The 23,088-nt window shown below is 41.0% G+C and overlaps 1 protein-coding gene across 1 annotated transcript in view; it reads left to right on the top strand.

Moving 5' to 3' along the window:
- Positions 1–23,088, top strand: part of MCCC2 (methylcrotonyl-CoA carboxylase subunit 2) — a 63,868-nt gene that overhangs the window by 21,105 nt on the left and 19,675 nt on the right. Inside the window, 4 exon segments of the mRNA XM_007472369.1 lie at positions 10,724–10,837; positions 17,809–17,873; positions 22,840–22,939; positions 23,050–23,088. The exon segment at positions 23,050–23,088 is cut by the window's right edge and continues 9 nt beyond it. Coding sequence (XP_007472431.1) covers positions 10,724–10,837; positions 17,809–17,873; positions 22,840–22,939; positions 23,050–23,088 — 318 coding nt within the window.

Genomic DNA, 23,088 nt, shown 5'->3' with positions numbered 1-23,088 from the left:
GGGAAAGAATATTTATTTTGCTATTCGAATCTTTTTTGTATGTTTGAAATACTTCATGATACTGCTGCAAGTCCTTTGTTTTTGTTTTGTTATTGAATTTGTTAAGTTTGTAGTATTTTTATTAGTATTCTAATTAATTGGTCATCACTTGCAATTATTCTCTCTCTTCTTTATAATCTACCAATACAATGTGTTGTTATTATTTATTATATATTTTACTCTTATGTGGCGACCATGCATGTATCTATGCTTTGTTTATCTAAATAGAAACTTCAGCTTTGCTCACTTTTGCACAGATGGCCCTTGCATCCATTATCTATTATGAAATTCTTATCGTGATCTTTTGTCTTATAGGGGAAGTCAGCCCATTTAACCTGGTATTATAGTTTATATAGCTATATGAAACTTGTATTAGTTTCCTAGGGCTGCCGTAACAAATTACCACAAACAGCGTGGCTTAAAATAACAGAAATTTATTCCCTCAAGTTTCTGGAGGCTAGACGTCTGAAATCAAGGTGGCGGCAGGGCCGTGCTCCCTCAGAAGGCTCTAAGGAAGATTCCGTTCCTTGCCTCTTTGAGCTTCTGATGGCTCCAGGCGTCCCCTTGGCTTGTGGCTATGTGACTCCAGTCTCTGCCTTGGTCTTCCCATGGTCTTCTCCTCTGCGCCCTCTCTCCCTTACAAGGATACTTGTCACTCAATTTAGGGCACCCCTGGGTAATCTAGAGTGATCTTATCTGAAGATCCTTAACTTAATTACATCTGCAAAGACCCATTTTTTTTCGAATAAGGTCACATTCACAGGTTCCGGAGATTTGGGTGTGGACAAATTTGGGACGCTGAGGGGCACCATTCAACTCACTGTAGACCTCTGCCACCTTGCATGCTTATTCTGTGCTCTGTCTTTCTCTTCATGTAGCTTTTGTGGGACTATATAAAACGTCAGCCAACATCTAAGAGATATTTATGGAGAAGCTACTCTAAGCCAGGCCCTGTACTAGATGAATAAAACCAGGTAGGGTCTCTGCTCCTGTGGAACCTGAAGCTTGAAGTGCTTTAAGAACTAGGTCTTTTTAAAATTAAAATTGTCCTTATAATTTTGAATAAGCAATATCTGCTTATGATAAAAAAATCTAAAATATCTAAGGGGCATTTGACTGAATGCCTTCAGTTTGCCTATTTAATTTTTGTTTCCTGAAAATTTTAACATCAGTATTTCTTTAACTGAGCCACTTCTCAGCATTTATTTTTTCTATTTCACCCCAATAGGAAGTTTGTGGTTGAGGTTTGCCTTCTTATATTCTCATGAACCTCGTGGAATTAAAAAAAAAAATCTAATTGTTATTGTATCCTAGTGTCCATGGTGCCTCTTCTCATCTTTTCCCCAATATATGAACTATAAACCTGATATCGCCACTGAAGCTATTGCTTCGTACCTTACTGAGAAAGCCATATGTGAGCCCTGTTCTATTAAAAACAATACTGCTTACTCTGTCTTTTTTTTAAATCCCAGGAAGAATTGTCTCTCTTCTCCAAGACTAGACTTGTCATTTATAATCTTAATACTGATCCCTTATTTGTGCTTCATCATTAATCCTCTTTCTCTCTTTTGCTTTAATATTTCACATCCACTTAATTTTTTTTCTCACAGCCAATAATCATGTTGACATCCTTTTTTTTTTTTTTTTTAAAGGAAAAAGTAGCAAAAAATGATGCACAAAGAAAAGGACCTTTTCTAGCTTCTGCTGTTTTTGAAGCTTCTCTCCCTCCCTGGATTACCAGACTTCTTAAGGATTGGCCCAGCCATCTTCGTTCCTGACCACTCACTTTCCTAAAAACCTCGCTGCCCTCGGAGGGTCCCGCTAACCTTAACCTCCTAGAGATTCTCACGCTGTACAACCTGTTGGTTTTGTTATTGTTCCCTTTCTTGAAATTCTCCTTAGGCTTCGTGCCATTGGTTTCCTTCTCCCACTCTCTTCATTTAATCCTCCCAACCCCATCAAGGACTTGTCCTTAGTAGTATAATAGAATCTAATGACATACCTGTCATTTCCATGATCATTCTGTGGTCCTGGCCTCCCTCTCCCTCCACCTCCACCTACCCTTGGGGTTCTGTTGTTTGGTTAGATTTCCTGCTGGTACCAGAGGCTCAGAGTAGACATTCTGTATTTAGCTGCCCCTGCTGATTTGTTCCTTCACCCATGTTTCTGTGTGCTGTTGATGGTACTTCCTTCTTGCTCTTTTCTCTAGGATTGAAACTTTTGATGTCATCGTTGACTCTTCTCTGATTTTTCCCCTACTTAATCCTTTTAGGTCAGAAATATATATCTTCCTTATTTTTGTACCCCTGGGAGCTCCTTTGATGCTGGGCAGATAATCAATACATAGTAAACCTTTGATGAATCAAGTCATGTTGGTTTTTACCTTTGGATTGGTCCTCTCCACTCCATTCCTACTGCCATCACCATAGTTAGTTCAGGCATTTTCTGTCTATTGTACACATTACTGTAAGGTTATTCTTTATCTAGTTCCCTTGTTCCAGACCAGACTTCACAGCCTGATACTTAAGACCTCGTGTGATCTGGTTCCAACCTAACTTTCTAGCCTTACTGATCATGCATTGTAAACTGCCGTCAGTCTGAAGCGCTTGCTATTTTTCATGTGCATCGTGACCTTTATGAGTTTCTGCTCAGGTCCACGCCGGACTCTCTTTCCCCCAGTCCTTCCATATGGGTTGATCTGAGTCTCCAACCCATTTTCCAAGGTGCATCTCAGATGCCACCTTTTCCAGGAAAGCTTCCCAGAATCCCTTACCGGAAGTAATCTTCCCCCCCCCCCAACTCCCATAATTCTTGAGCTATACCTTACTAATGGCATTTATCCCTTTTATCTAGACATATCCTGACTAATTTCCTTTACTAGACTCTATGCCACTTTAGATTAGAGACAATATTGGATTGTTTATATCCCAACGCATTTACTTACCTACTTAATAATTTATTATTTGAGTGAAACTCCTTAATAACCATTAAAGTGATACCTAACATACTGAGTAGTTCTATTTCCTATATTTTAATGTATGTTTATTATTATTATTATTACCATCATCATCATTAATTTTGGCTGCGCTGCATGGCTTGCAGGATCTTAGTTCCCCGAGCAGAGATTCAACCCGGGCCATGGCAGTAAAAGTGCCGAGTCCTAACCACTGGATGGCCAGGGAATTTCCAATATATTTTATTATTTATTTAGGACTTTGGTTTAGGTGGACTGTTAACAATTTTTTGTATTTCCTACGTAAAGCAATAACTGTTGTAATTGCAGTTATGTTACGTGTGCATTTTTTTTTTTTTTAATTTTACTTTTTGGCTGCGGTGGGTCTTCATTGCTGTGCGTGGGTTTTCTCTAGTTGCGGCGAGCGGGGGCTACTCTTCGTTGTAGTGCACGGGCTTCTCATTGCGGTGGCTTCTCTTGTTGCGGAGCACGGGCTATAGCACGCAGGCTTCATTAGTTGTGGCTCATGGCCTCTAGAGCACAGGCTCAGTAGTTGTAGCACACGGGCTTTGTTGCTCCGCAGCATGTAGGATCTTCTCGGACCAGGGCTTGAACCCGTGTCCCCTGCATTGGCAGGAGGATTCTTAACCACTGATCCACCAGGGAGGCCCACATGTGCATTTTGATAGTGAGCACTAGCTTCCCTTACTTGTTCAATTACTATTCCTCCCCAAGATTGGTTTTTATTTAATGTTATTAACCTTGCCCTTTGTAAGTCCATTTATCCACTGATTTCTAAGAAGTATGTCTCTTGACAACCATATCTCTGTTTTTTCCTATATTTTTGCAGCTGTAAAGCTGTGGCCAGATTCCTATAGACCTCCCAGGTTCAACAATTTTGTTTTTGCACTTGAGAAAAAACAGTTAACTAGGTAGTTACTTTTGTATTCTCTTCTGTGTCATTTTTCCTTACTTTCTGGTAGGTTTTAGGACCCTGGTTTGTTTTGAAGTTTAAAGACTTGGCGTATTGGTGTCCAGTGGTCTTTCTCTGAGCCTCGTGTCCCGAGGATACCTTCTCTGGTCCTTCTCCAAATCCAGGCCTGATGCCGTGATGATCTTGGGGCTGTGCTGCTTTTATTTTCCTGATGTGGTTCCCATGTTGCTGGCTTTTTAAATATGAGACTTATAGTTCTCTTCAGAAGTGGGATCTTGGTGTTTGTTTTCTTTAAGTCTTACATTACCATTAATTTTTATAGTCTAGCGAGAGTCTAGTCTAGACTGGTTTTGCTCTGATGCATTAATTCTCTTCCTCATTTTACTGTGATCCTTACCACACCAGCAGCAAATGTTTCTGTTTTTAATTAACGGTTTATTTCTTCTGAAATAGCTGTTATTCACCTAGCTATGCTTAGTTGCAGCTCCTCAGGCCTTTCCCCCTTTTTTCTTCTTTGCACTTCTGCCTGTTTGTTCTTCTTTTTGGAGATGTGCCTAAAACTATTCTCAAGTGTCCCTCCCTTCCTCTTTTCCCTCTTCCCTCCTTGGCTTAGCTCATTATTTTTGAAATTTATTTTCTTTGCTTCAGAACTTGGTAATTGTTTTGAGGGTCGTAGTTAGGATAAACACTGTATATTATTATTTTTAAAATGCATTTCAACCTGCTCATGAAGCCAGATAGGGTCAGGGCTAGAAGAAACCACTCTTTTTTATTTTGTTTTGAGGCTCTCTGATAAAAAGATTGAGGAAGAAACAGAATGTTCTGGGTGAGATGGACTTTTTGTTCTCTGTGTACACTTCATCCTACCCAGTGAGCACGGATAAGCATGCACATTCTAGGATCAGCAGTGTGATCGTCGGTATAGTTGATAATGTTCTTAAATTCTGGACAGCCATTGAATAGATATGTGTGTATTATGGCTTTTATTTTTTAATGGTGACTCTTTAGGTAGACGAAGAAAAAAGTGATACAGGCAGTATTTGCTTTCTACAGTACTTTGAATAGAAAAAGAAGAAAGATGAGAGATTTAAAAAACATATTATAATTTAAATGGCTTTTCCACCAAGCAACTGGAAATCTCCCTCCCCAAGTTCTATTACATTTATCAAAGAGAGCCTTTGAACTAGATAATCTTTGGCAATTTTTCAGTGGAAAGATGGAGGTCTAAAGTTCACACAGCTTCTCAGAATTGGGTATAAAACCTCTTGACTCCCTCTCAGACACCCCTTCCATAGGGCAGGCTGCTGACCTACAATATGTAATTTGTTTTTGGTGTGACAAGAACCAGTCTCTACTTGTGCAGGCAAGACCTGGAGGGTAATGAAATTTTGTCCAAAGTTTTTCCAGACTATTACCTCTGTTTTGTAGCCTCTCATTTCCTTTCACTTCCAGCTTTTGCTGTGCCGTCTGTGCCAGTGATGACAAAGATTGTTACTGTCAGTTACACATCATTCTTAGCCTACTTGCTGTTTTCTTGCTCTGGATTCAAGTTTTTGAGTTGCCATGTGCCTCCTGACCCTGCAATAGGGATCTCTTGGCTTGTCCTTGTCACAGAGCAGGCCCACTTCTCTGGTGACAGGGTGGATGGTGGCCTCTCAGTGGAACTCGTGGGAGCTGTCTTTTGTTCTGATGCAGATGAGGGGCGCAGTCATGTCTCTCCTGACATAGTGCCTGGGATTCGCCCACACAGCCAAACCTGTACTCTGAGCACGGTCAGAACAGCTTGTGGTCACGCAGCTTCCTTATGTCCCTTTAATTTCCCTTTAGTAGAAGAAAGCAGCAGAATTATCTTTCTGGGGTTCTGAATCATTTGTCCAGTGTGGCCCAGTGTAAGGTCTTCATTGTACTACACACGAATGCTTTGGGATGTGGAAAGTCATCGGTGCTCTTTGGGCCCTGGGGTCCCCATGCTCTGTGAGAAGCAGCTGTAGACACAGTGGCGGAGCTCTTGGTGCCCGTTCACTCTATTTTGTGAGGGAAGGGCTCAGAATTAAATGCAGAAGAGGAGATTGTGGTGACTTAACTGTGTTCTTTTATTTCTATTGAGCAATATATATATATATATTATAAATTTATTTATTTTTGGCTGCATTGGGTCTTCGTTGCTGCGCGTGGGCTTTCTCTAGTTGTAGTGAGCGGGGGCTACTCTTCGTTGTGGTGCGCGGGCTTCTCATTGCGGTGGCTTCTCCTGTTGTGGAGCACAGGCTCTAGGTGCGCGGGCTTCAGTAGTTGTGGCACTCAGGCTCAGTAGTTGTGGCTCACGGGCTCTAGAGCGCAGGCTCAGTATTTGTGACGCACGGGCTTAGTTGCTCTGCGTCATGTGAGAGCTTCCTGGACCAGGGCTCAAACCCGTGTCCCCTGCATCGGCAGGCAGATTCTTAACCATTGCGCCACCAGGGAAATCCTTGCTTTGGCAGTAGTAAGTTTTGTGTCTGTTAGACACAAAACTGGAACTAGAATAGCCTCTCTTTCTTATTGATGAAAAATTTGAGAATTTTGATTCCTGTATACTTAGTAACTCTAGCTCTTGTATTTTTTTTTTAATTTTATAAGTTTTATTGAGGTGTAATTTATTGAGCTATAATTTACATACCATAAAATTTACTCATTTAATAGATATAATTCAGTGGTTTTTAGGGTATTTACAGGGTTGAATCAATTTTAGAACACTTTTATCACCCCAGAAGGAAATGCCATACCCACTGGCAGTTAATCTCATTTTTACCCAGTCCCTCCAGCCCCTGGTAACCTATGGATTTGCCTATTCTGGACATTTCATATAAATGGAATTGTACTAAGTGGTCTTTTGGGCCTGGTTTCTTTCACTTAGTGTAATGGCTTCAAGGTTTATCCACGTCCTTCTCTTGGTTTTTCATCATTCTCTGGGTGGGATGGTACAGAATGCTAATGCTGGTCTGTCTCCCATCTCTGGACTAGAGGAATAGTTCACAGATACATTAAAGAGCAACAACAAAGCACTTCAGAGACTATCCTAGGTCTTCAGATGGGCCTCAATTGCAGTCACTTAAGGGAGATGTTTTTTGATCTCTGTATTAGTTCTCTATTACTGCAGAACAAATTACCCCCAGACATAGCAGTTTAAAACAACAACATTTATTATCTCACAGTTTCTGTGGGTTAGGGGTCTGAGCACAGCTTAGCTGGATCCTCGAGCTCTGCACTTAGCTGGATCATGTGACTGACAGCAGTCCTCTTAAGGCTCCGCCCCCTACCTCATTCATGTGGCTGTTGGTAGGATTCAGTTCTTTGCAGAAACCCCTCAGTTCCTTATGAACTGTTGTAGGTTCTTTCCTTTGTGAGCCTCTCCATACAGCATGTCACAGCATGTCAGCTAGCTGCATCAGAGTGAGCAAGCAGGTGTGCGAGAAAGAGGGCCAGCAAGACAGAAGACACGGTCCCTCATACCCTGAGCACAGCAGTGATGTCCCATCACTTGCCATATTCCATTCATTAGCAGCATGTCACCAGATCCACTGCACACTCAAAGGGACGTGATCACACAGGAAGTGAATACCAGGAGTCTAGTATGACAGGGGGCGGGCGGGTGGTGTTTTAGAAGCTGCCTACCACAGTCTCCTACTCTGTTACTGAGCAAAAGTCTTCTGTATATGTTTGTGATGCCTCACCTGGTGTCTGAGAAGTGGATTGTTGATTTCCTTGATTGCAGAGATTCTGTGGCGAAAAGGCATCTGAAGTGTTCTTAGGAATATGGTAAAATTCGTTTTGTGAGAGAGCATTTGTCATAGTTAAAAAGGGGCTTGGAGGTCTCAAGCCATAAGTTTTAAAAACAAGATAGGGGAGAATACAAAGTGAGTTGGGTATTCTCTTCCCCACCTGCCCCCCCACCCCCAGTCTAGGTTCAGAGATGGAGGAAGATCAGCCAGCAAGACAGAGAAGAATCAAAGGAGGTGGGACTGGGGTTTAAATGGGTCCCTGATGTGGAGCCCGGCAGCACTGCCCCTTGGAGCTGCGGGGTACAAAGGGGCTGCAGCATGATCGAAACCCTGACTGCCCATCTCAGACGGACACTGGAAGATCTGAGGGCTGGAGAGACTGTTGTTTGCCTTATGTGCTAATAATTTGTCAGCTATTCTCTTGAGAGACTTTTCTGCTAAATTGGTACATCTTTTTTCTCCACCCTGAGATGACAGGATGACATTTAGTTTCATTTCCCTCATTTTTGTCTTGTGACATTTTGACAGGATAATTCGTCTTTGTTTGCTCCATCCCCACCCCCCAACCCCCAGTCCTTGGTCTTGGGACACCACTTGCTGGCATTTGCTCTTCTTTTCTCTCCTTTTGCTCAATAGTTGTTTTCATGGAACCCTGCTGTGCCTCTTTAGTTCTTTAGAGCTTACTTTTGAAAATTGTCCCCTTTCATATTCTTACATCATTGTGACTCTTCTTTAGTTCCTTGACTTCTTTTTTTGATAGTGGATTCTAGTGTTCTAGTGCAGAGAACAGGGTGATAAGGTGAAATTGTGTCCTTTGCTTCTGATATAAACTTAAAGAAAAACCCATAAAATATTTCAAACTTGAAGAAAGTACAGAGAATAATAGACCAGAACACTCATGTACCCTCCACTTGGATTTATGAAGTACTAACCTTTCCTGTGTTATTTTTTGCCCCAGATTTTTAAAGAATTTATTTATCCACAGTATCCCTTTCAAAATATTGTGTTGACGGACATGTTGGCTATTTGCATATTTTGCTATTATGAACACTGCTATGATGAATGTTTCCTTGTGCTTGTGGGCAAGAGTTTTTCTAGCCATAGATATCTTCAAAACAGACCTCTGTGGGGAGGTGGGGTGTGGGTGGAGGGAGAGAAGTAGGTGAGGGGGATTAAGAGGTGCAGATCTCCAGTTGTAAATGAGTGGTGGGTATGAAATGTACAGTGGGGGGAATATAGTCAGTAATTATGTAATATCTTTACGTGGCGACATACTGTAACTATACTTATTGTGGTGATCATTTTGAAATGTATAGAAATATCAAATCCCTCTGTTGTATTACAGTAACTAACATAGTGCTGTAGGTTGATTATACTTCCAAGCCAACCAAACAAACAAGCCCATAAAAAAAGAGATCAGATTTGTAGTTACCAGAGAGGAGGGATGGGGGAAGGGGAATTGGATGAAGGAGGTCAAAAGGTACAAACTTCCAGTTTTAAGATAAATAAGTAATGTGATGTAATGTGCAATATGAATAATATAATGAACACTGCTCTTTGTTATATATGAAAGTTGTTAAGAGTAGATCCTAAGGGGTTTTTTCATCATAAGAAAAACATTTTTCTTCTATTTTAAAAATTTTGGGGACTTCCCTGGCAGTCCAGTGGTTAGGCTCCGCTTTTTTTTTTTTAATTTGCCACACGGCATGTGGGATATTAGTTCCTCCACCAGGGGTTGAACCTGAGCCCCCTGAAGTGCAAGTGCGGAGTCCTGACCACTGGACCGCCAGCAACGTCTCTGATGGATATTTTCTAAAACTTACTAAGAATCATTTCATGCTATATGTAAGTCAAATCATTATGCTATATACTTTAAACTGATACAGTCCTGTATGTCAATTATATTCCAATAAAACTGAAAGAAAAAAAACTGGGTGATTGATAAGCAAAACCATAAGTGACAAACACTTCTGTAGTATGTTGACAAAGAAATGTTGTAGCCGTTTTTCATAATAGGGGAAAATGCCTTTTGTGACAGCCATTTAGATGGAAAAATGTTAACTCATGCTGCCTTTCACTTTTGGATTAATACTACTGTGGCTTTTTTTTTTTTTTTCAGAACAGATACTTGTATATTGGAATTAGCAAAGTCTACTTTCATGTGATAATTTAAGAAAATATTCACCACATACTTCTCTTATTTTTCTCTGTGATATTGTTTATTCCTGTCTAGGGGTAATCAGCAAAACCCATATTTATTATGTGTCATACTAATCTCTAAGCAAGAATTTTTTTTAAGCTTTTATCATGGAAAATTTCGAACACACACAAAAGTAGAGAAAATAGTACTGTGAACCCTCAGGTATGCATCACCCAGCTTCAACACAATGGACTTTCTTTTCAGCAAGATTTTCAATTGTGATGCTAACATTAGTTTTATATTTAGAAGGTCTGATGTTCAGGATAACACAAAATTAACATTACTCATTTGGAGAATTATTTCAGTATTCCTTTGAGATAAGTGGCAATTGTTTAGAAGACTTATTATTACTGTTATTATTATTAGATTTAAAAGTTGTCCTTTTAATATAATTTTGCTAATTTATGGGTGGATTTTGAGTTTCTTCTCTCCATTAGTTGCTCAGGGTAAAGGTCTGTTTGGCCAGTCTTCTATTTAACAGGGAGATTGTCCACAAGCTTTGTAAAGTGTGACATAAGTCCTTCAAAATGCTTTGATACAAAAGTTAGGAAACCATTCTAAACACTTAGAGGACTCCATTTTAAAAATGAAACACAGGGAGTTCCCTGGTGGCCTAGTGGTTAGGATTCCGGGCTTTCACTGCCGTAGCCCTGGTTCAATCCCTGGTCGGGAACTGAGATCCCACAAGCCACATGGCACAGCCAAAAGAAAAGAGAGAAACACGGGTACAAGCTAGTAATATCCCCTGGTACTGCAGTGTTTGTGGAACTGTAGATCCAGGGACTGTGTAAATTCACTGTCTGAGCTGTACTGCATGAGTTTCTTGTGTGCTTGGATTCCAGGTAGCAGTGGTCATGGGCTCCTGTACAGCAGGAGGAGCTTACGTGCCTGCGATGGCTGATGAAAACATCATCGTACGCAAGCAGGGTACCATTTTCTTGGGAGGACCTCCCTTGGTAAGAAACTAGTTGTTTGTTTGTTTCTTTTTGGTAAGAACATAGTCTTGTTTGCTTACTTGCTTGCTTGATTGAAGTAAAACATGCATAATATTAAATTTACCATTCTAACCATTTTTAAGTATACAGCGCTCTGGCATTAAGTATATTCACTTTGTTGTGCAACTATCACCACCACCCACCTCCGGAATGTTCTTATCTTCCCAAACTGAAACTCTGTCCCCAGTAAACACTAACTCCCTATTCCCCACTTCCTTCACTGCCCCGACATCCATGATTCTACTTTGTCTGAATTTGGCTACTCTAGGAACCTCATTTAAGTGGGATCATATAATATCTGTCCTTTTGTGTTTGGCATATTTCACTTAGCAAAATGTCCTCAAGATTTATCCATGTTGTAACATGTTTCAGAATTTCCTTCCTCTTTAAGGCTGAATAATACTCCAGTGTAGGTACTTACCACATTTTGTCTACTTATCCATCAGTGGACTTTTGGGTTGCTTCCACTTTGGGGCTATTTGGAATAACGCTGCTGTGACCATGAGTATACAAATACCTGTGTGAGTCCCTGCTTTCATTTCTTTTGGGTATATGCTCAGAAGTGGAATTGCTGAATCGTGTGGTAATTCTATGTTTAAATTTTGGAGGAATCACTTCCTTCCTCTTTATGGCTGAATAATATTTCATTGTATGGATAGGCTGCATTTTGTTTATCCATTTATCGGTTGATGGACATTTGGATTGTTGCCACTTTTTGGATATTATGAATAATGCTTCTATGAACATTCATGTATAAGTTTTTATATGGGTATGTTTTCATTTCTATTGGATATAAACCTACAAGTACAATTTCTGGGTCATATGGTAGCTCTAAGGTTAACATTTTGAGGAACAGCCAAACTGTCCAGAGCATATTTTACATTCTTGCCAGCAGTATGTGAGGGTTCTGATTTCTCTACATTCTCTCCAACACTTGTTATTGTGTGTCTGTTTGACGGTAGCCATCATAGTGGGTGTGACATGGTACCTCACTGTGGTTTTTTTTTGTGTGTGTGTGGTACGCGGGCCTCTCACTGTCGTGGCCTCTCCCATTGCGGAGCACAGGCTCCGGACGCGCAGGCCCAGCGGCCGTGGCTCATGGGCCCAGCCACTCTGCGGCACGTGGGATCCTCCCGGACCGGGGCACGAACCCGCGTCCCCTGCATCGGCAGGCGGACTCTCAAATACTGCGCCACCAGGGAAGCCCCTCACTGTGGTTTTGATTTTCATTTCCCTAATGGCTAATGATACTGAGCATCTTTCATGTGCTTGTTGGCTATTTGTATATCTTCTTTGGAGAACTGTCTATTCAGATCCTTTGCCCATTTTGTAATTGGGCTCTTGTCTTTTTATTGAGTTGTAAGAATTCTTCATGTGTTCTGGTTACGAGTCTCTTATCAGATGTATGATTTGCAAATACTTTCTTCTATGGGTTGTCTTTTCACCCTCTTGATGGTATTTTCCTTTGAAGCATAAACATTTAAAATTTTGATCAAGTCCAATTTTCATATTTTTTTCTTTTTTTTTTTTTGCTTGTGCTTTTGGTGTCCTATCTGTGAAGGTATTGCCTGTTCCAAGGTTGCAAAGATTTAATCCTTTGTTTTCTTCTAAGAGTTTTATAATTTTAGCTCTTATGTTTGGGTCTGTGATCCATTTTGAGTTGTATTTTGGTGCGGTTTCAGGAAGGGGTTCGACATTTTTCTGTACGTGGACATGCAGTTGTCTCAGCATCATGTGTTGAAAGGACTGTCCTTTCCCCCTTGAATGGTGCTGGCTGAAGAAAAATACTTTTACTTATCTTTTCTTCTACTCAAGGTCAATAACAAACCAATAAATTGTTAAGTGAAAACAGCAAGGTGCTTACACATAGTGTGTTAACTTTTGCGTAAAGTGCAGGGGGGGAATTATACATTTGTAAGCTTGTATATGCATAAAGAAACTGAAAAAGATAGAGTAAATGTTGTTGAAGCAGGGTGGGAGAGAGACCTTTGACTTTCCGAGTCTTGTGAAAACATTATCTTTTCAAAAGGTTAAGTCCCCCCACCCACCAAGAAAAAAGAGTTAGAATAGCTATGAGTGGTGCTCTAAATTTTTTTTTTTTGCGGTACGCGGGCCTCTCACTGTTGTGGCCTCTCCCATTGCGGCCTCTCCTGTTGCGGAGCACATGCTCCGGGCGCAGGCTCAGCGGCCATGGCTCACGGGCCCAGCCGCTCCGCGGCATGTGGGATCTTCCTGGACCGGGGCACACACCCGTGTCCCCTGCAACGGCAGGCAGACTCTCAACAACTGCGCCACCAGGGAAGCCCTAAATTTTTAATACTTTTCAAGCTTTATGGATCACTGGTAGGGCAGCTACATGATTTGCAGACCCCAGTGCAAAATGAAAATATGGAACCCTTTGTTCAAAAAGGAGAAAACTACTGTAAAAGATACTAAAATATGAAACATGTTCCCTTCTTTGTGGTCTACTGAAAATATGGAACCCTTTGTTCAAAAAGGAGAAAACTACTGTAAAAGATACTAAAATATGAAACATGTTCCCTTCTTCTGTGGTCTACCAGTCATGGTGTTTTTATTTGTTATTTAACGACAGGCCCCACCCCACCCCCACCCCCACCCCTGCCCCCGCCAGGCATCTCTACTTCCCATGTCCCCAAGGATGTGCTGCCTCCATGTGAGAATGTGCTTGGTACCCAGATGGGGAACGAGCAAAAGGCTAGCCCTTAGCATCCCCCCCGGCCCCACCTCCCCCAACACGCAGAGTGGCCTGTTGGAGAGCACACCTCAGCAGCACACCTCAGCACTGCCAGCCCAGGACAGTGATGGGGCTGCCATGCTCTTCCCTGAGACACCATGGGGGGCACACCTGGCCTCTGATCCTCCCTACGCCTGTGTAAGGCCCCCACTGGGGGTGGGTGTAACAGGTGCTAGGCAGGGGTGGGGAGGAGAAGGTGGGGCAGGACCCAGGGCCCAGGCACCAGTCAGCAGGGAAGCAGGGAGCCAAGAACCCATCCCAGGGAGATGGGGGGAGGCAGACTGCACAAGATCTGAGGCTCTAAACCTCAACACACATGCTCCGTTGTCCCATCAGACTTCACTTACAGAACACAGATTCAAAGATAAAGTTAGTTAGACTTTCCCTAGGGTGACCACTGAGCATTAAACTCCAAGCACAGGGCCCTTCTGAGAGTGGGGCCCTGTGCAACTTCACTGGCCACCTGCCCGTGATGCAGGCACTGAGGACTGGATTATGTCATCCTCGGCTCTTCCTCGTCTCTCCTTTGGACACCTCCATTGTGATTTTCAGGAAAGCAGTTGTCGCCCTGCTTTGCTTATGTCACAACATGATCCTAGACTTCAGAGTGATAAAGAGAGGCTGGGTGAAGACACAGGTAATTTCTACTGGTTACAACAAAACATCCCATTACGTAAGTAAAATCCAAGAATATTAAACAGGTACAAAGAATAATGTCAAGGAACTTCTAAAGCTATAATAAACCTACAAGTGGAGTAATTCAGCCATAAAAAGGAAAGAAGTTTTGACACATCCTACAACATGGACAAACCTTGAAAACATTGGGCCAGACACAAATATTGTATAGTTACCCTTCTATGAAATATGTAGAATAGGCAAATTCATAGAGACAGAAAGTAGATTAGCTGTCGCCAAGGACTGGGAGCGGGTAGAATGGGGAGGGACTGCTAATGAGTATGGGCTTTCTTTTGGGAGCGATGAAATGTTCTGGAATTAGGTGGTGGTGATGGTTGTTATACAGCCTTGTTAATATAATAAAAAACACTGAATTGTATTCTTTTAAATGGTGAATTTTGTGGTACGTGAATTATATCTTAAAAAGTAAGTTTATTGCTTCAAAAGTCTGTCAAAGAATGATCTGGTTTTGGAATATTAACTCAAGTTTATTAAAAAGAGTATGTTAAAAGGTGTTATACTTTGATGTTAAATAAGTGTATTTTCCAAATGATTGTGTTAATTTTTAATAACTTTTACTGAGGATCAGATAAGCCTGAAGAGTCAAACGAATTAAAAGTCTCAAGGCATTATTCAAAACCCCTACAGCATAATATTAAATATTATTCTTCAATATTTCTCTAGCTATGTGTGATAGCAATCATTGGTTAATTTACCTATGTGTAGTAAACTTTCCTGGGTAATTCTTGTTTATTTTTCACTAGAGAATAAGTAAAGATATGACTAAAATTTTAAAACATCTTTTTGGGAATATAGGTAGTATCATAATACTGAAATAATGCTAACTGTTTTCAAGAGAAGATTTTGTCTAAAGGTCAGCATTACAATGTCTATTCAGTGGATTCAGATTTAACTTGTGCCTTAGAAAGAAGCAACCTAGCAGCTAAAGTCTGCAGTTCTGTTAGAGAACTAAACCTTGTTCAGTAGTCTACCATCAAAAGGCTGTATTTACAGGTAGAAAAAGAAGCAGCAGCAGCCTTACCTGCTTGAGAATTCTAAATTTTGTTGCTTGTTTCACTGAAAATTGAGAAAAGGCTTTGTAGGTTTCACACATAATGTGAGGTTGTAGCTTTCAGTAGTTTAACGTGGTTGGAAAAAAATGCATACTAATAAGGTAAATTTTTTTAACTTTTTATTTTATATTGGAGTATAGTTGATTAACAATGTTGTGATAGTTTCAGGTGTACAGCAAAGTGACTCAGTTATACATGTACATGTATCTATTCTTTTTCAAATTCTTTTCCCATTTAGGTTGTTACATAATATTCTATTGAGCAGAGTTCCCTGTGGAATAAGACAAATTTTTGAAGGAGTTTTTTACTTTTTTTTTAGTTCTCCTACCTTTTGTTTATCATCCGAACTTGTTATTTAATAGAATGAGCAGTTTTAATTTTCTCTTTGACTTTTATCATCTTTATATATATCACAGTTTCAAACATTGCTGTGGGTGTTCCATAAATATTAACTGATGACAAATCTTTATTTTTTCAGTTGATATCAGTCAGTTCCCTGAAAATGAATTATCATATATCAGATGTTTATTCGTTTTTACAACTTTAAATATCCAGACATCTCTTATAAGTAGTTGTTGTCTGGACTGAATGTTATTTTACACCAAATTTTTTGGGAAGAAGAGAATCAAGAATTTATTTCTGGGGTGCATAATTGGAGGTGAAAAATTTAATTACCTCTCCCTGTGGAATAATATTTTATTTAAGACAGAGCTTTTGATGTAGTAAATAAGTCATTTCTATGCTGTATTTTAGATTAGTGTTCATTATTCTCATAAAAGCTTTTCTTTTATTACTTGAAGAAAAAGAAACAAATCGACCAACCCAAAGAAGTAGGAATCAGTAAATGATTCCTAAAAGGGATCAGGTTGGCATTTAGCAGTAAATGATTTTTCTTGCTTTTTCTTGTTTGAATTTCTCAGGCTATAATTGTCGTTCTTTTTAAAAATTATTATTAATTAATTTATTTATTTTTGGCTGTGTTGGGTCTTAATTGCTGTGCGTGGGCTTTCTCTAGTTGTGGCAAGCCGGGGCTACTCTCTGTGCGGTGCATGGGCTTCTCATTGCGGTGACTTCTCTTGTTGTGGAGCACAGGCTCTAGGTGCGTGGGCTGCAGTAGTTGTGGCGAGCAGGCTCTAGAGCACAGGCTCAGTAGTTGTGACGCACGGGCTTAGTTGCTCCGCGGCATGTGGGATCTTCCTTGACCAGGGATCAAACCCGCATCCCCTGCATTAGCAGGCGGATTCTTAACCCATGCACCACCAGGGAAGTCGCTATAATTGTCATTCTTAATTTATTACGTAAGGTTTCTTTCCTTTTAGTCATATTATGCTGAATCTTAGATGTGGGTAATCATGGAGATTTCTTTCCCCCATCTTAAAGATATTATACCTTTAAGAGTTTGTTTTTGATAGTCACTGGAATTTTTCAGCGAAGGTGAAAAAATAGCGTTACTTCAATATATGTATTGTATCCAAAGATGAATAAACCACAGTTTCTGCCATCAAGGAACTTACAGTATAGAGGAGATGACAGAGACACTTGCAAATTACTGACATATAGTCTGGTAGGCGCCATGTTGGAGGTGTAGGTGGAATGCTCTTGAACCACAGATGAGCAAACATTGCTCTGTTAAAGCCATGGAGTGTCGTTAATGGTTAAAAGGCCTGGGCAGGTCAGGGAAAGCCACACAGAGCAGATAGGACTTGAAGGATAATTGGGTATTCACTGGGTGGGTGAGAGGGAGAAGGGAGCCCAGCAGTAGGATCAGCATGTGCACAGACACAAAGGCTTTAACATGGGTGTGGAGGCAGAATAATGTAGGGGAAAGAGAGTGTGCTTTCAGACCAGGAATGTCTGGATTCAGATCAGGTTCCATTCCTTGCTCAGAGGCTGTGGGCAGGTTCCTTAGTGACTGTGGGCTCACATTTCTTGTCAGTAGACTAGAGACAATATTATCTAGGTTTACCTAGGTGGGTGGGATGAGAAACAAAATGTCTAGTTCTATGGAAGAAAGAATGGTAGATATAATCAGGTTAGGAGGTGTGTAGGACAGCATTTTAATACAGTAATTCCCCTACATACGAACTTGAAGTTGAGAACTTTTGAAGATGCAAACATGCCCCTGTATGCCAGCTGTTGTACTGTACTGCTGTACTTTTCAAGGTACTGTACTGTAAGATTAAAAATATTTTATTTTTTGCGTTTGTTTGTTTTTTATGTATTATTTGTGTGAAAAGTATTATAAACCTATTACAGTATAGTACTGTGTAGCCGATTGTGTTAATTGGATACTTAAGCTAACTTTGTTGGACTTAACGAACAAATTGGACTTACGAACGCGCTCTCAGAACGGAACTTGTTTGTTTGTAGGGGACTTTACTGTATCTCTGATGGAGAAAACTCACCATTGACTTTTATCCTTGTTGTAGGTTAAAGCAGCCACTGGAGAAGAGGTGTCAGCTGAGGATCTCGGAGGTGCTGATCTTCACTGCAGGTGAAACAGAAGCAGTTGTTTCTTTCCAGGATTGATTGTCACTTGTCTGTTTAAAAGAAGTGTTAAATTATTTTTTCCAGGTGTTAAACTTGTCAGATCAAACCAGTTTATTTGTTCTAGATCTGCTCTTTTAGGGTCCAATTCTTTAGAGTTCCATTTCTAAGCAAGAACATCAACTTTTTCATTATAGCCTAGAAAGACTGGAGAAACAGGTTTCTTATTTATTTAACAAACATCCATTGAGCACCTGTTATGTGCCAGGCACTGTTTAGGTATTTGAGATAATACGACAGACATTGTCTTTGATCTCAAGAAGGTTATAGTCTAGTCAGAGAGGTGGGCAATAAAGAAATCAGCAAAAAATTATATAAATATGTATACATGATAAGGGCTACAAAGAAGTATAGGCATATAGAAGGTGGGGCTAACCCAGTGGTGTGCAGGCATCATGCCTTTGTTTAATTAACACTTGTTAAGTGGAGCACAGGGTGCTGGATGGTGAGCCGTGGTTTAACAACAGACCACAAGAGAATTTGAAATAGAGGTTTATCAGTCACAGGTCCTGGAGGAAGTACACAGCACACCTTGAGGGGCCACATGAGGCAGTCTAGGCAGAGTGCCCAGAGAGAGAGACAGGACCTGGGGTACATGTTTTTATTAGGGTCCATGGTTGGAGTGCTTTGGGGTCCCCTGACTGCAGTTGGATTGGTCAGTCAAACCAGAAGATTGGGGTATTGGTAAGTTCCATGGGGATTTTATCTAAGCATACAGGTGCAGAGAGGCAGGGGAGACTGTTGATCTTAAGGGCTGTTGGGGAAGTTATATGAGGACTTACATTTGCTTGTTACTGAGCTGCTATCTAGGGCTTGCTTGAGGGGCTAGTGTCCATTTAAGGTCCCTGCAGGCTGCTTGCAATGCTGGGGAATAGCTTAGCTAAATGCTCAATAGCAGGTAAATGCTTAGCTGATTCACTGAGGAGGGAAAATGTCCTGCTTTGTGGCATCTGCCAATATCTGTGGTATGAATTATCCCGCCATAGCTGATTTTAAGCTACCAGTGGGACATCACTGAACATGGAATCAGGAAGAGATGCACACAGTTGGCCCTTGTGACTCAGGCATGAGCCGCTCCATCACATTGCTGGTCTTCCCATTTCAGGTTAGAGTTCAGGAGTAAGAAGATCATCTACCTCCTAGAATTTTGTGAGAATTAAATGAGATGGTATGTGTAAATTGCTTGAAACAATACCTGCTTTAAAATAAGTACCTGTAATTGTTAACTGCCATTATTATTATTGTTTATCATCATAATTGGTCATTCAGTGTTTTGGGCTTTTTCTTTTATGAGCAATTAGGAAACCATCGAAGAGTTTTAAGGAGAGTTTGTGCTATTATTAAACATTGCATTAGAAAAAAAAAAATCCCTCTGTCTGCTAAATGGAGAATGAATGCTTAGAGGGTTCGCAACAGTGTGTGTGAGGGACCAGCTGGGTGGTTGTATCAATAGCATACAACTATTGCTAGAGTTGGCTGAGAGGTGCCGGTGCCTTAGGTAATTGTGGTGGTAGTGAACAGAGGAGGGGGGTAATCAGATTTGTGCTCTATTTTAGAGGTGGAATTGAGGGACTTGTTGATGGATTTCATATATGGGGCACAGGAAAGTGAGGTGACAAAGATGATGACATGAAATGGTTTCGTTTCCTGAGATTGGGAAGACAGGAGGAGGGGCAGAGTTGGGGATAGGGCAGGGGGATCAAGTGTTGCTTTTGAACCTGCTAAGTTAGAGATGATCCAGACATCCAAGTAGAGATGCTGAATAGGCAGTTAACTATAAGAGTCTGGAGCCCAGATTCGTACTCAAGAACCATCAATATGGAGGTGGAATTTAAACCATAGGACTAGGTGAGCTCACCTTGAGGTGAGTGTAGATAAGGAAGAGGACCCAGGACTAGACCCTAAAGAACCCAGACAAAACTGACAGGTAAATCTAATCATTGAGCTCAGTGGCCTGGGAGGTGCAATAAACCTTTCTTTGCTTTGCCAAACCACAAACCAGGGAGGCGGGTGACTGTGGGAGCAGTCCAGTAGGTGGGAGATGGAAAATAGGTACAACATTTCCACCCTCCTATCAAAGAACACTGCCTTGCCTTTTGAAGAGTTGGCTAAGGAACCTACCTTTGCCTCAGTTTTTCATTCACTCCTTTCTTTTTGAGCACTTATTTGTGGATAGATTGATTGTACTAAGTGTTATGAGTAATACAGAAAAATTTCAGGCCTAGTCCGTGCCCTCAAGGATTTATAATTTAACTCGGCAGATAAGAGATATAAATGAATGAACTAAAAAACAATTACAAAACAAATAAGCTATTATGCTTCCAGTTTTACAACTAGAGGCAAAAGGAGGAATGACTTAAGGGAAGAGCTGGAGCAGAATTGAGGTAGGCAGAGAAAAGCTTCGAGAGCTTGAGTTTTCTGCCTGGGAAGACTTGCTTATTTCGGTGGACACGACTGTGAGCAGAGATGCAGCATTTCTTTCTTATCTGGTCATTTACCGACCATTTCAGGGAGACAGTGAAGTAGATGTTTCAGCCTGGAGAGAGAGAGGATGCAGGTAGAATAGAAACAGGACAAAGTGGGCTGCCACTGTTTGTAGGTGCTTAATCAGGGGAAGGAGATGAAGATAGTATTTGAGGAGCATTAATTAAAAAAATTTTTTTGACAGTTTAAAAAAAGTCATCTGGTGCCCATAAAAGCTGTAGGTGGTATATCAAGTTAGGCATGTAGGTTCTAGGATTCATCTTCCGTTTGCCTCACTTGTTACCCTTGTGACTAGACAAACTACATAACTTCCCAGAGCCTCATTTCCTCATCTGTAAAATGAAGATATGAATAGTTCCTGCATCACAGCACAGTGTCTGTGTCATACTAAGCACTCTATTACTTTTAGCTATTATCACTCGTAGTAGCCTGTTTAAAATCATGGGACAGTGATTAGATGGTGATGGCTTTTTTGGGAACAGTGTCATAAAATTTACTAGGCACAACTTGCTTTGGGTTCTCTCCGTCATTGTAAATACGTATTTGTACATCTCCGATTCGTCATCCTTCATAGTTAATTTGACACAAAGCTTTACATAGTAGAGTGTCTCATCAAAAATTTTCCCTTTCCTGTTGTTTTGGTAAATGCTAGACAGTTTTTAAAAGAAGGCATTTTAGGACTTCCCTGGTGGCACAGTGGTTAAGAATCTACCTGCCAATACAGGGGACACGGGTTCGAGCCCTGGTCCAGGAAGATCCCACATGCCACAGAGCAACGAAGCCCGTGCGTCACAACTACTGAGCCTGTGCTCTAGAGCCCACAAGCCACAACTGCTGAGCCTGCACTCTAGAGCCCGCGAGCCACAACTGCTGAGCCTGCGCTCTAGAGCTCGCGAGCCACAACTACTGAGCCTGCGCTCTAGAGCCCATGAGCCACAACTGCTGAGCCTGCGCCTAGAGCCCGTGCTCCACAACAAGAGAAACCACCGCCCGCAATGAGAAGCCCGTGCACCACAACAAAGAGTAGCCCCCGCTCTCCACAACTAGAGAAAAGCCCATGTGCAGCAATGAAGACCCAATACAGTCAAAAATAAATAAGTAAATAAATTTATTTTTTTTTTAAAAAAAGGGCATTTTATTTTAAAATATTTACTGATTTGGAAGCAGTCCCTTCTGCTTTTCTTTGCTTACTGAGTTACTACAGTGTAGCTGAAGTCAGCAATTGTAGCTGGTATTTGTGGAAGCATTTGGAAGACAGGGTCAGTTGTAAAATGTCCTATTAAATTAAAGAAACTGAAGGGTCTGCTATTTGCAAAGGGTTGGAGGGCTATAAAGAGGAGCACACATGGTCCTTGCTCTTATTGAGGAACACCCAAGCCCGAGGTGGACAGTGACGTGAAACCACTGTGAAAGCCCAGTTCTAAGACGTCTCCTAAGGATTTGGTGTTTTCCTTAGACAAGACATCAAAATTTAGATTGCGGCAGCTTAGTTCTTGCTCATAAAATGAACTAAAATTCTGTTTTTTCAGGGGTTGTGTGTGTGTGTGCGCATACACACACACACACACACATATGTATATTTTATTTTTTTTCTATTTTTTGGCTGTGCTGTGTGGCACGTGGCATCTTATAGATCCCCGACCAGGGATCGTGCTCCCTGCAGTGGAAGCGTGGTGTCTTAACCAGTGGACTGCCAGGGAAGTCCCTTTAGGTGTGTATTTTTGCCTGACTTTATTAGAAAGTCATAGTACATCTACAAGTGAAACAACAAGCCATCTAACTGGAACCAGAGCACGCCCATGCTTTATTCATGTTGAACTTGAAATTGAGCAGGCCCTTACCACAGTTCCATATTATCAATACCCATTTTCACCATTGATCTGAGGAACAGCGTTTTCGAACCTTCGTGTGTCCTACCTGCAGCAGCTTACTCTTGGGGGTGTAACTTGGTAAGGAAGGCCTCAGCAGTCTCTCAGAAATGAGAGGCCATAGTTGGCATCTTCACTGGGGTCTCAGTGAGGTACAAACACTTTTTGTTGTTACCAACTACGTCACAAAAGCGTGCCAGCTGTGGTTGAACTTTATCATATACGATTTTGTCTGAGGTGTACGGGATGAGCATTAAATAAGACCCTGTGGTCCAGTAGAAGAAGGTCAAGATTGAAAAATAGAAGGTGTGGGTTCCTATGCAGGTACTGGTGGTCCTAGGAGAAGGTAACTTTTGTGTACCTCAGTTTTTCATCTTTGTAAAACAAGGTTAATACTGTTTTGCCAGGGACGTTATGAAGATCAAATTAGATGACAGTTATTAAAGTGTTTTGGAAGTAAAAAGACGTCATCCTTAGATGAGAGAAGGTACTTGGGGTTTAAGATATTTAATTATTTTCCTTTTCCCTGTTCTGATTCTTTTAGTGTGCTTTACTCTGTAGAAAGTCTGGAGTAAGTGACTACTACGCTTTGGATGATAATCACGCCCTTCACTTAGCTAGGAAGATTGTAAGGAATCTAAATTATCAGAAGAAAATGGATGTGAGTTGGATCTGTTCTTATATTTTTTATTTTCCCAAAGCATTTTGGCTTATGTCACCTTGAAATAATGTCTTTAAATAGGCTAATGTGATTGTTCTATATTTCTGCAGGTTACCATTGAACCTTCTGAAGATCCTTTATTTCCTGCT

The sequence above is a fragment of the Lipotes vexillifer genome, unplaced genomic scaffold, assembly GCF_000442215.2.
Source record: "Lipotes vexillifer unplaced genomic scaffold, Lipotes_vexillifer_v1.1 scaffold241, whole genome shotgun sequence".
Classification (NCBI taxonomy): domain Eukaryota; kingdom Metazoa; phylum Chordata; class Mammalia; order Artiodactyla; family Lipotidae; genus Lipotes; species Lipotes vexillifer.
Note: the sequence above shows the minus strand (reverse complement) of the source record. Positions and strands in the feature narration are given on the sequence as shown.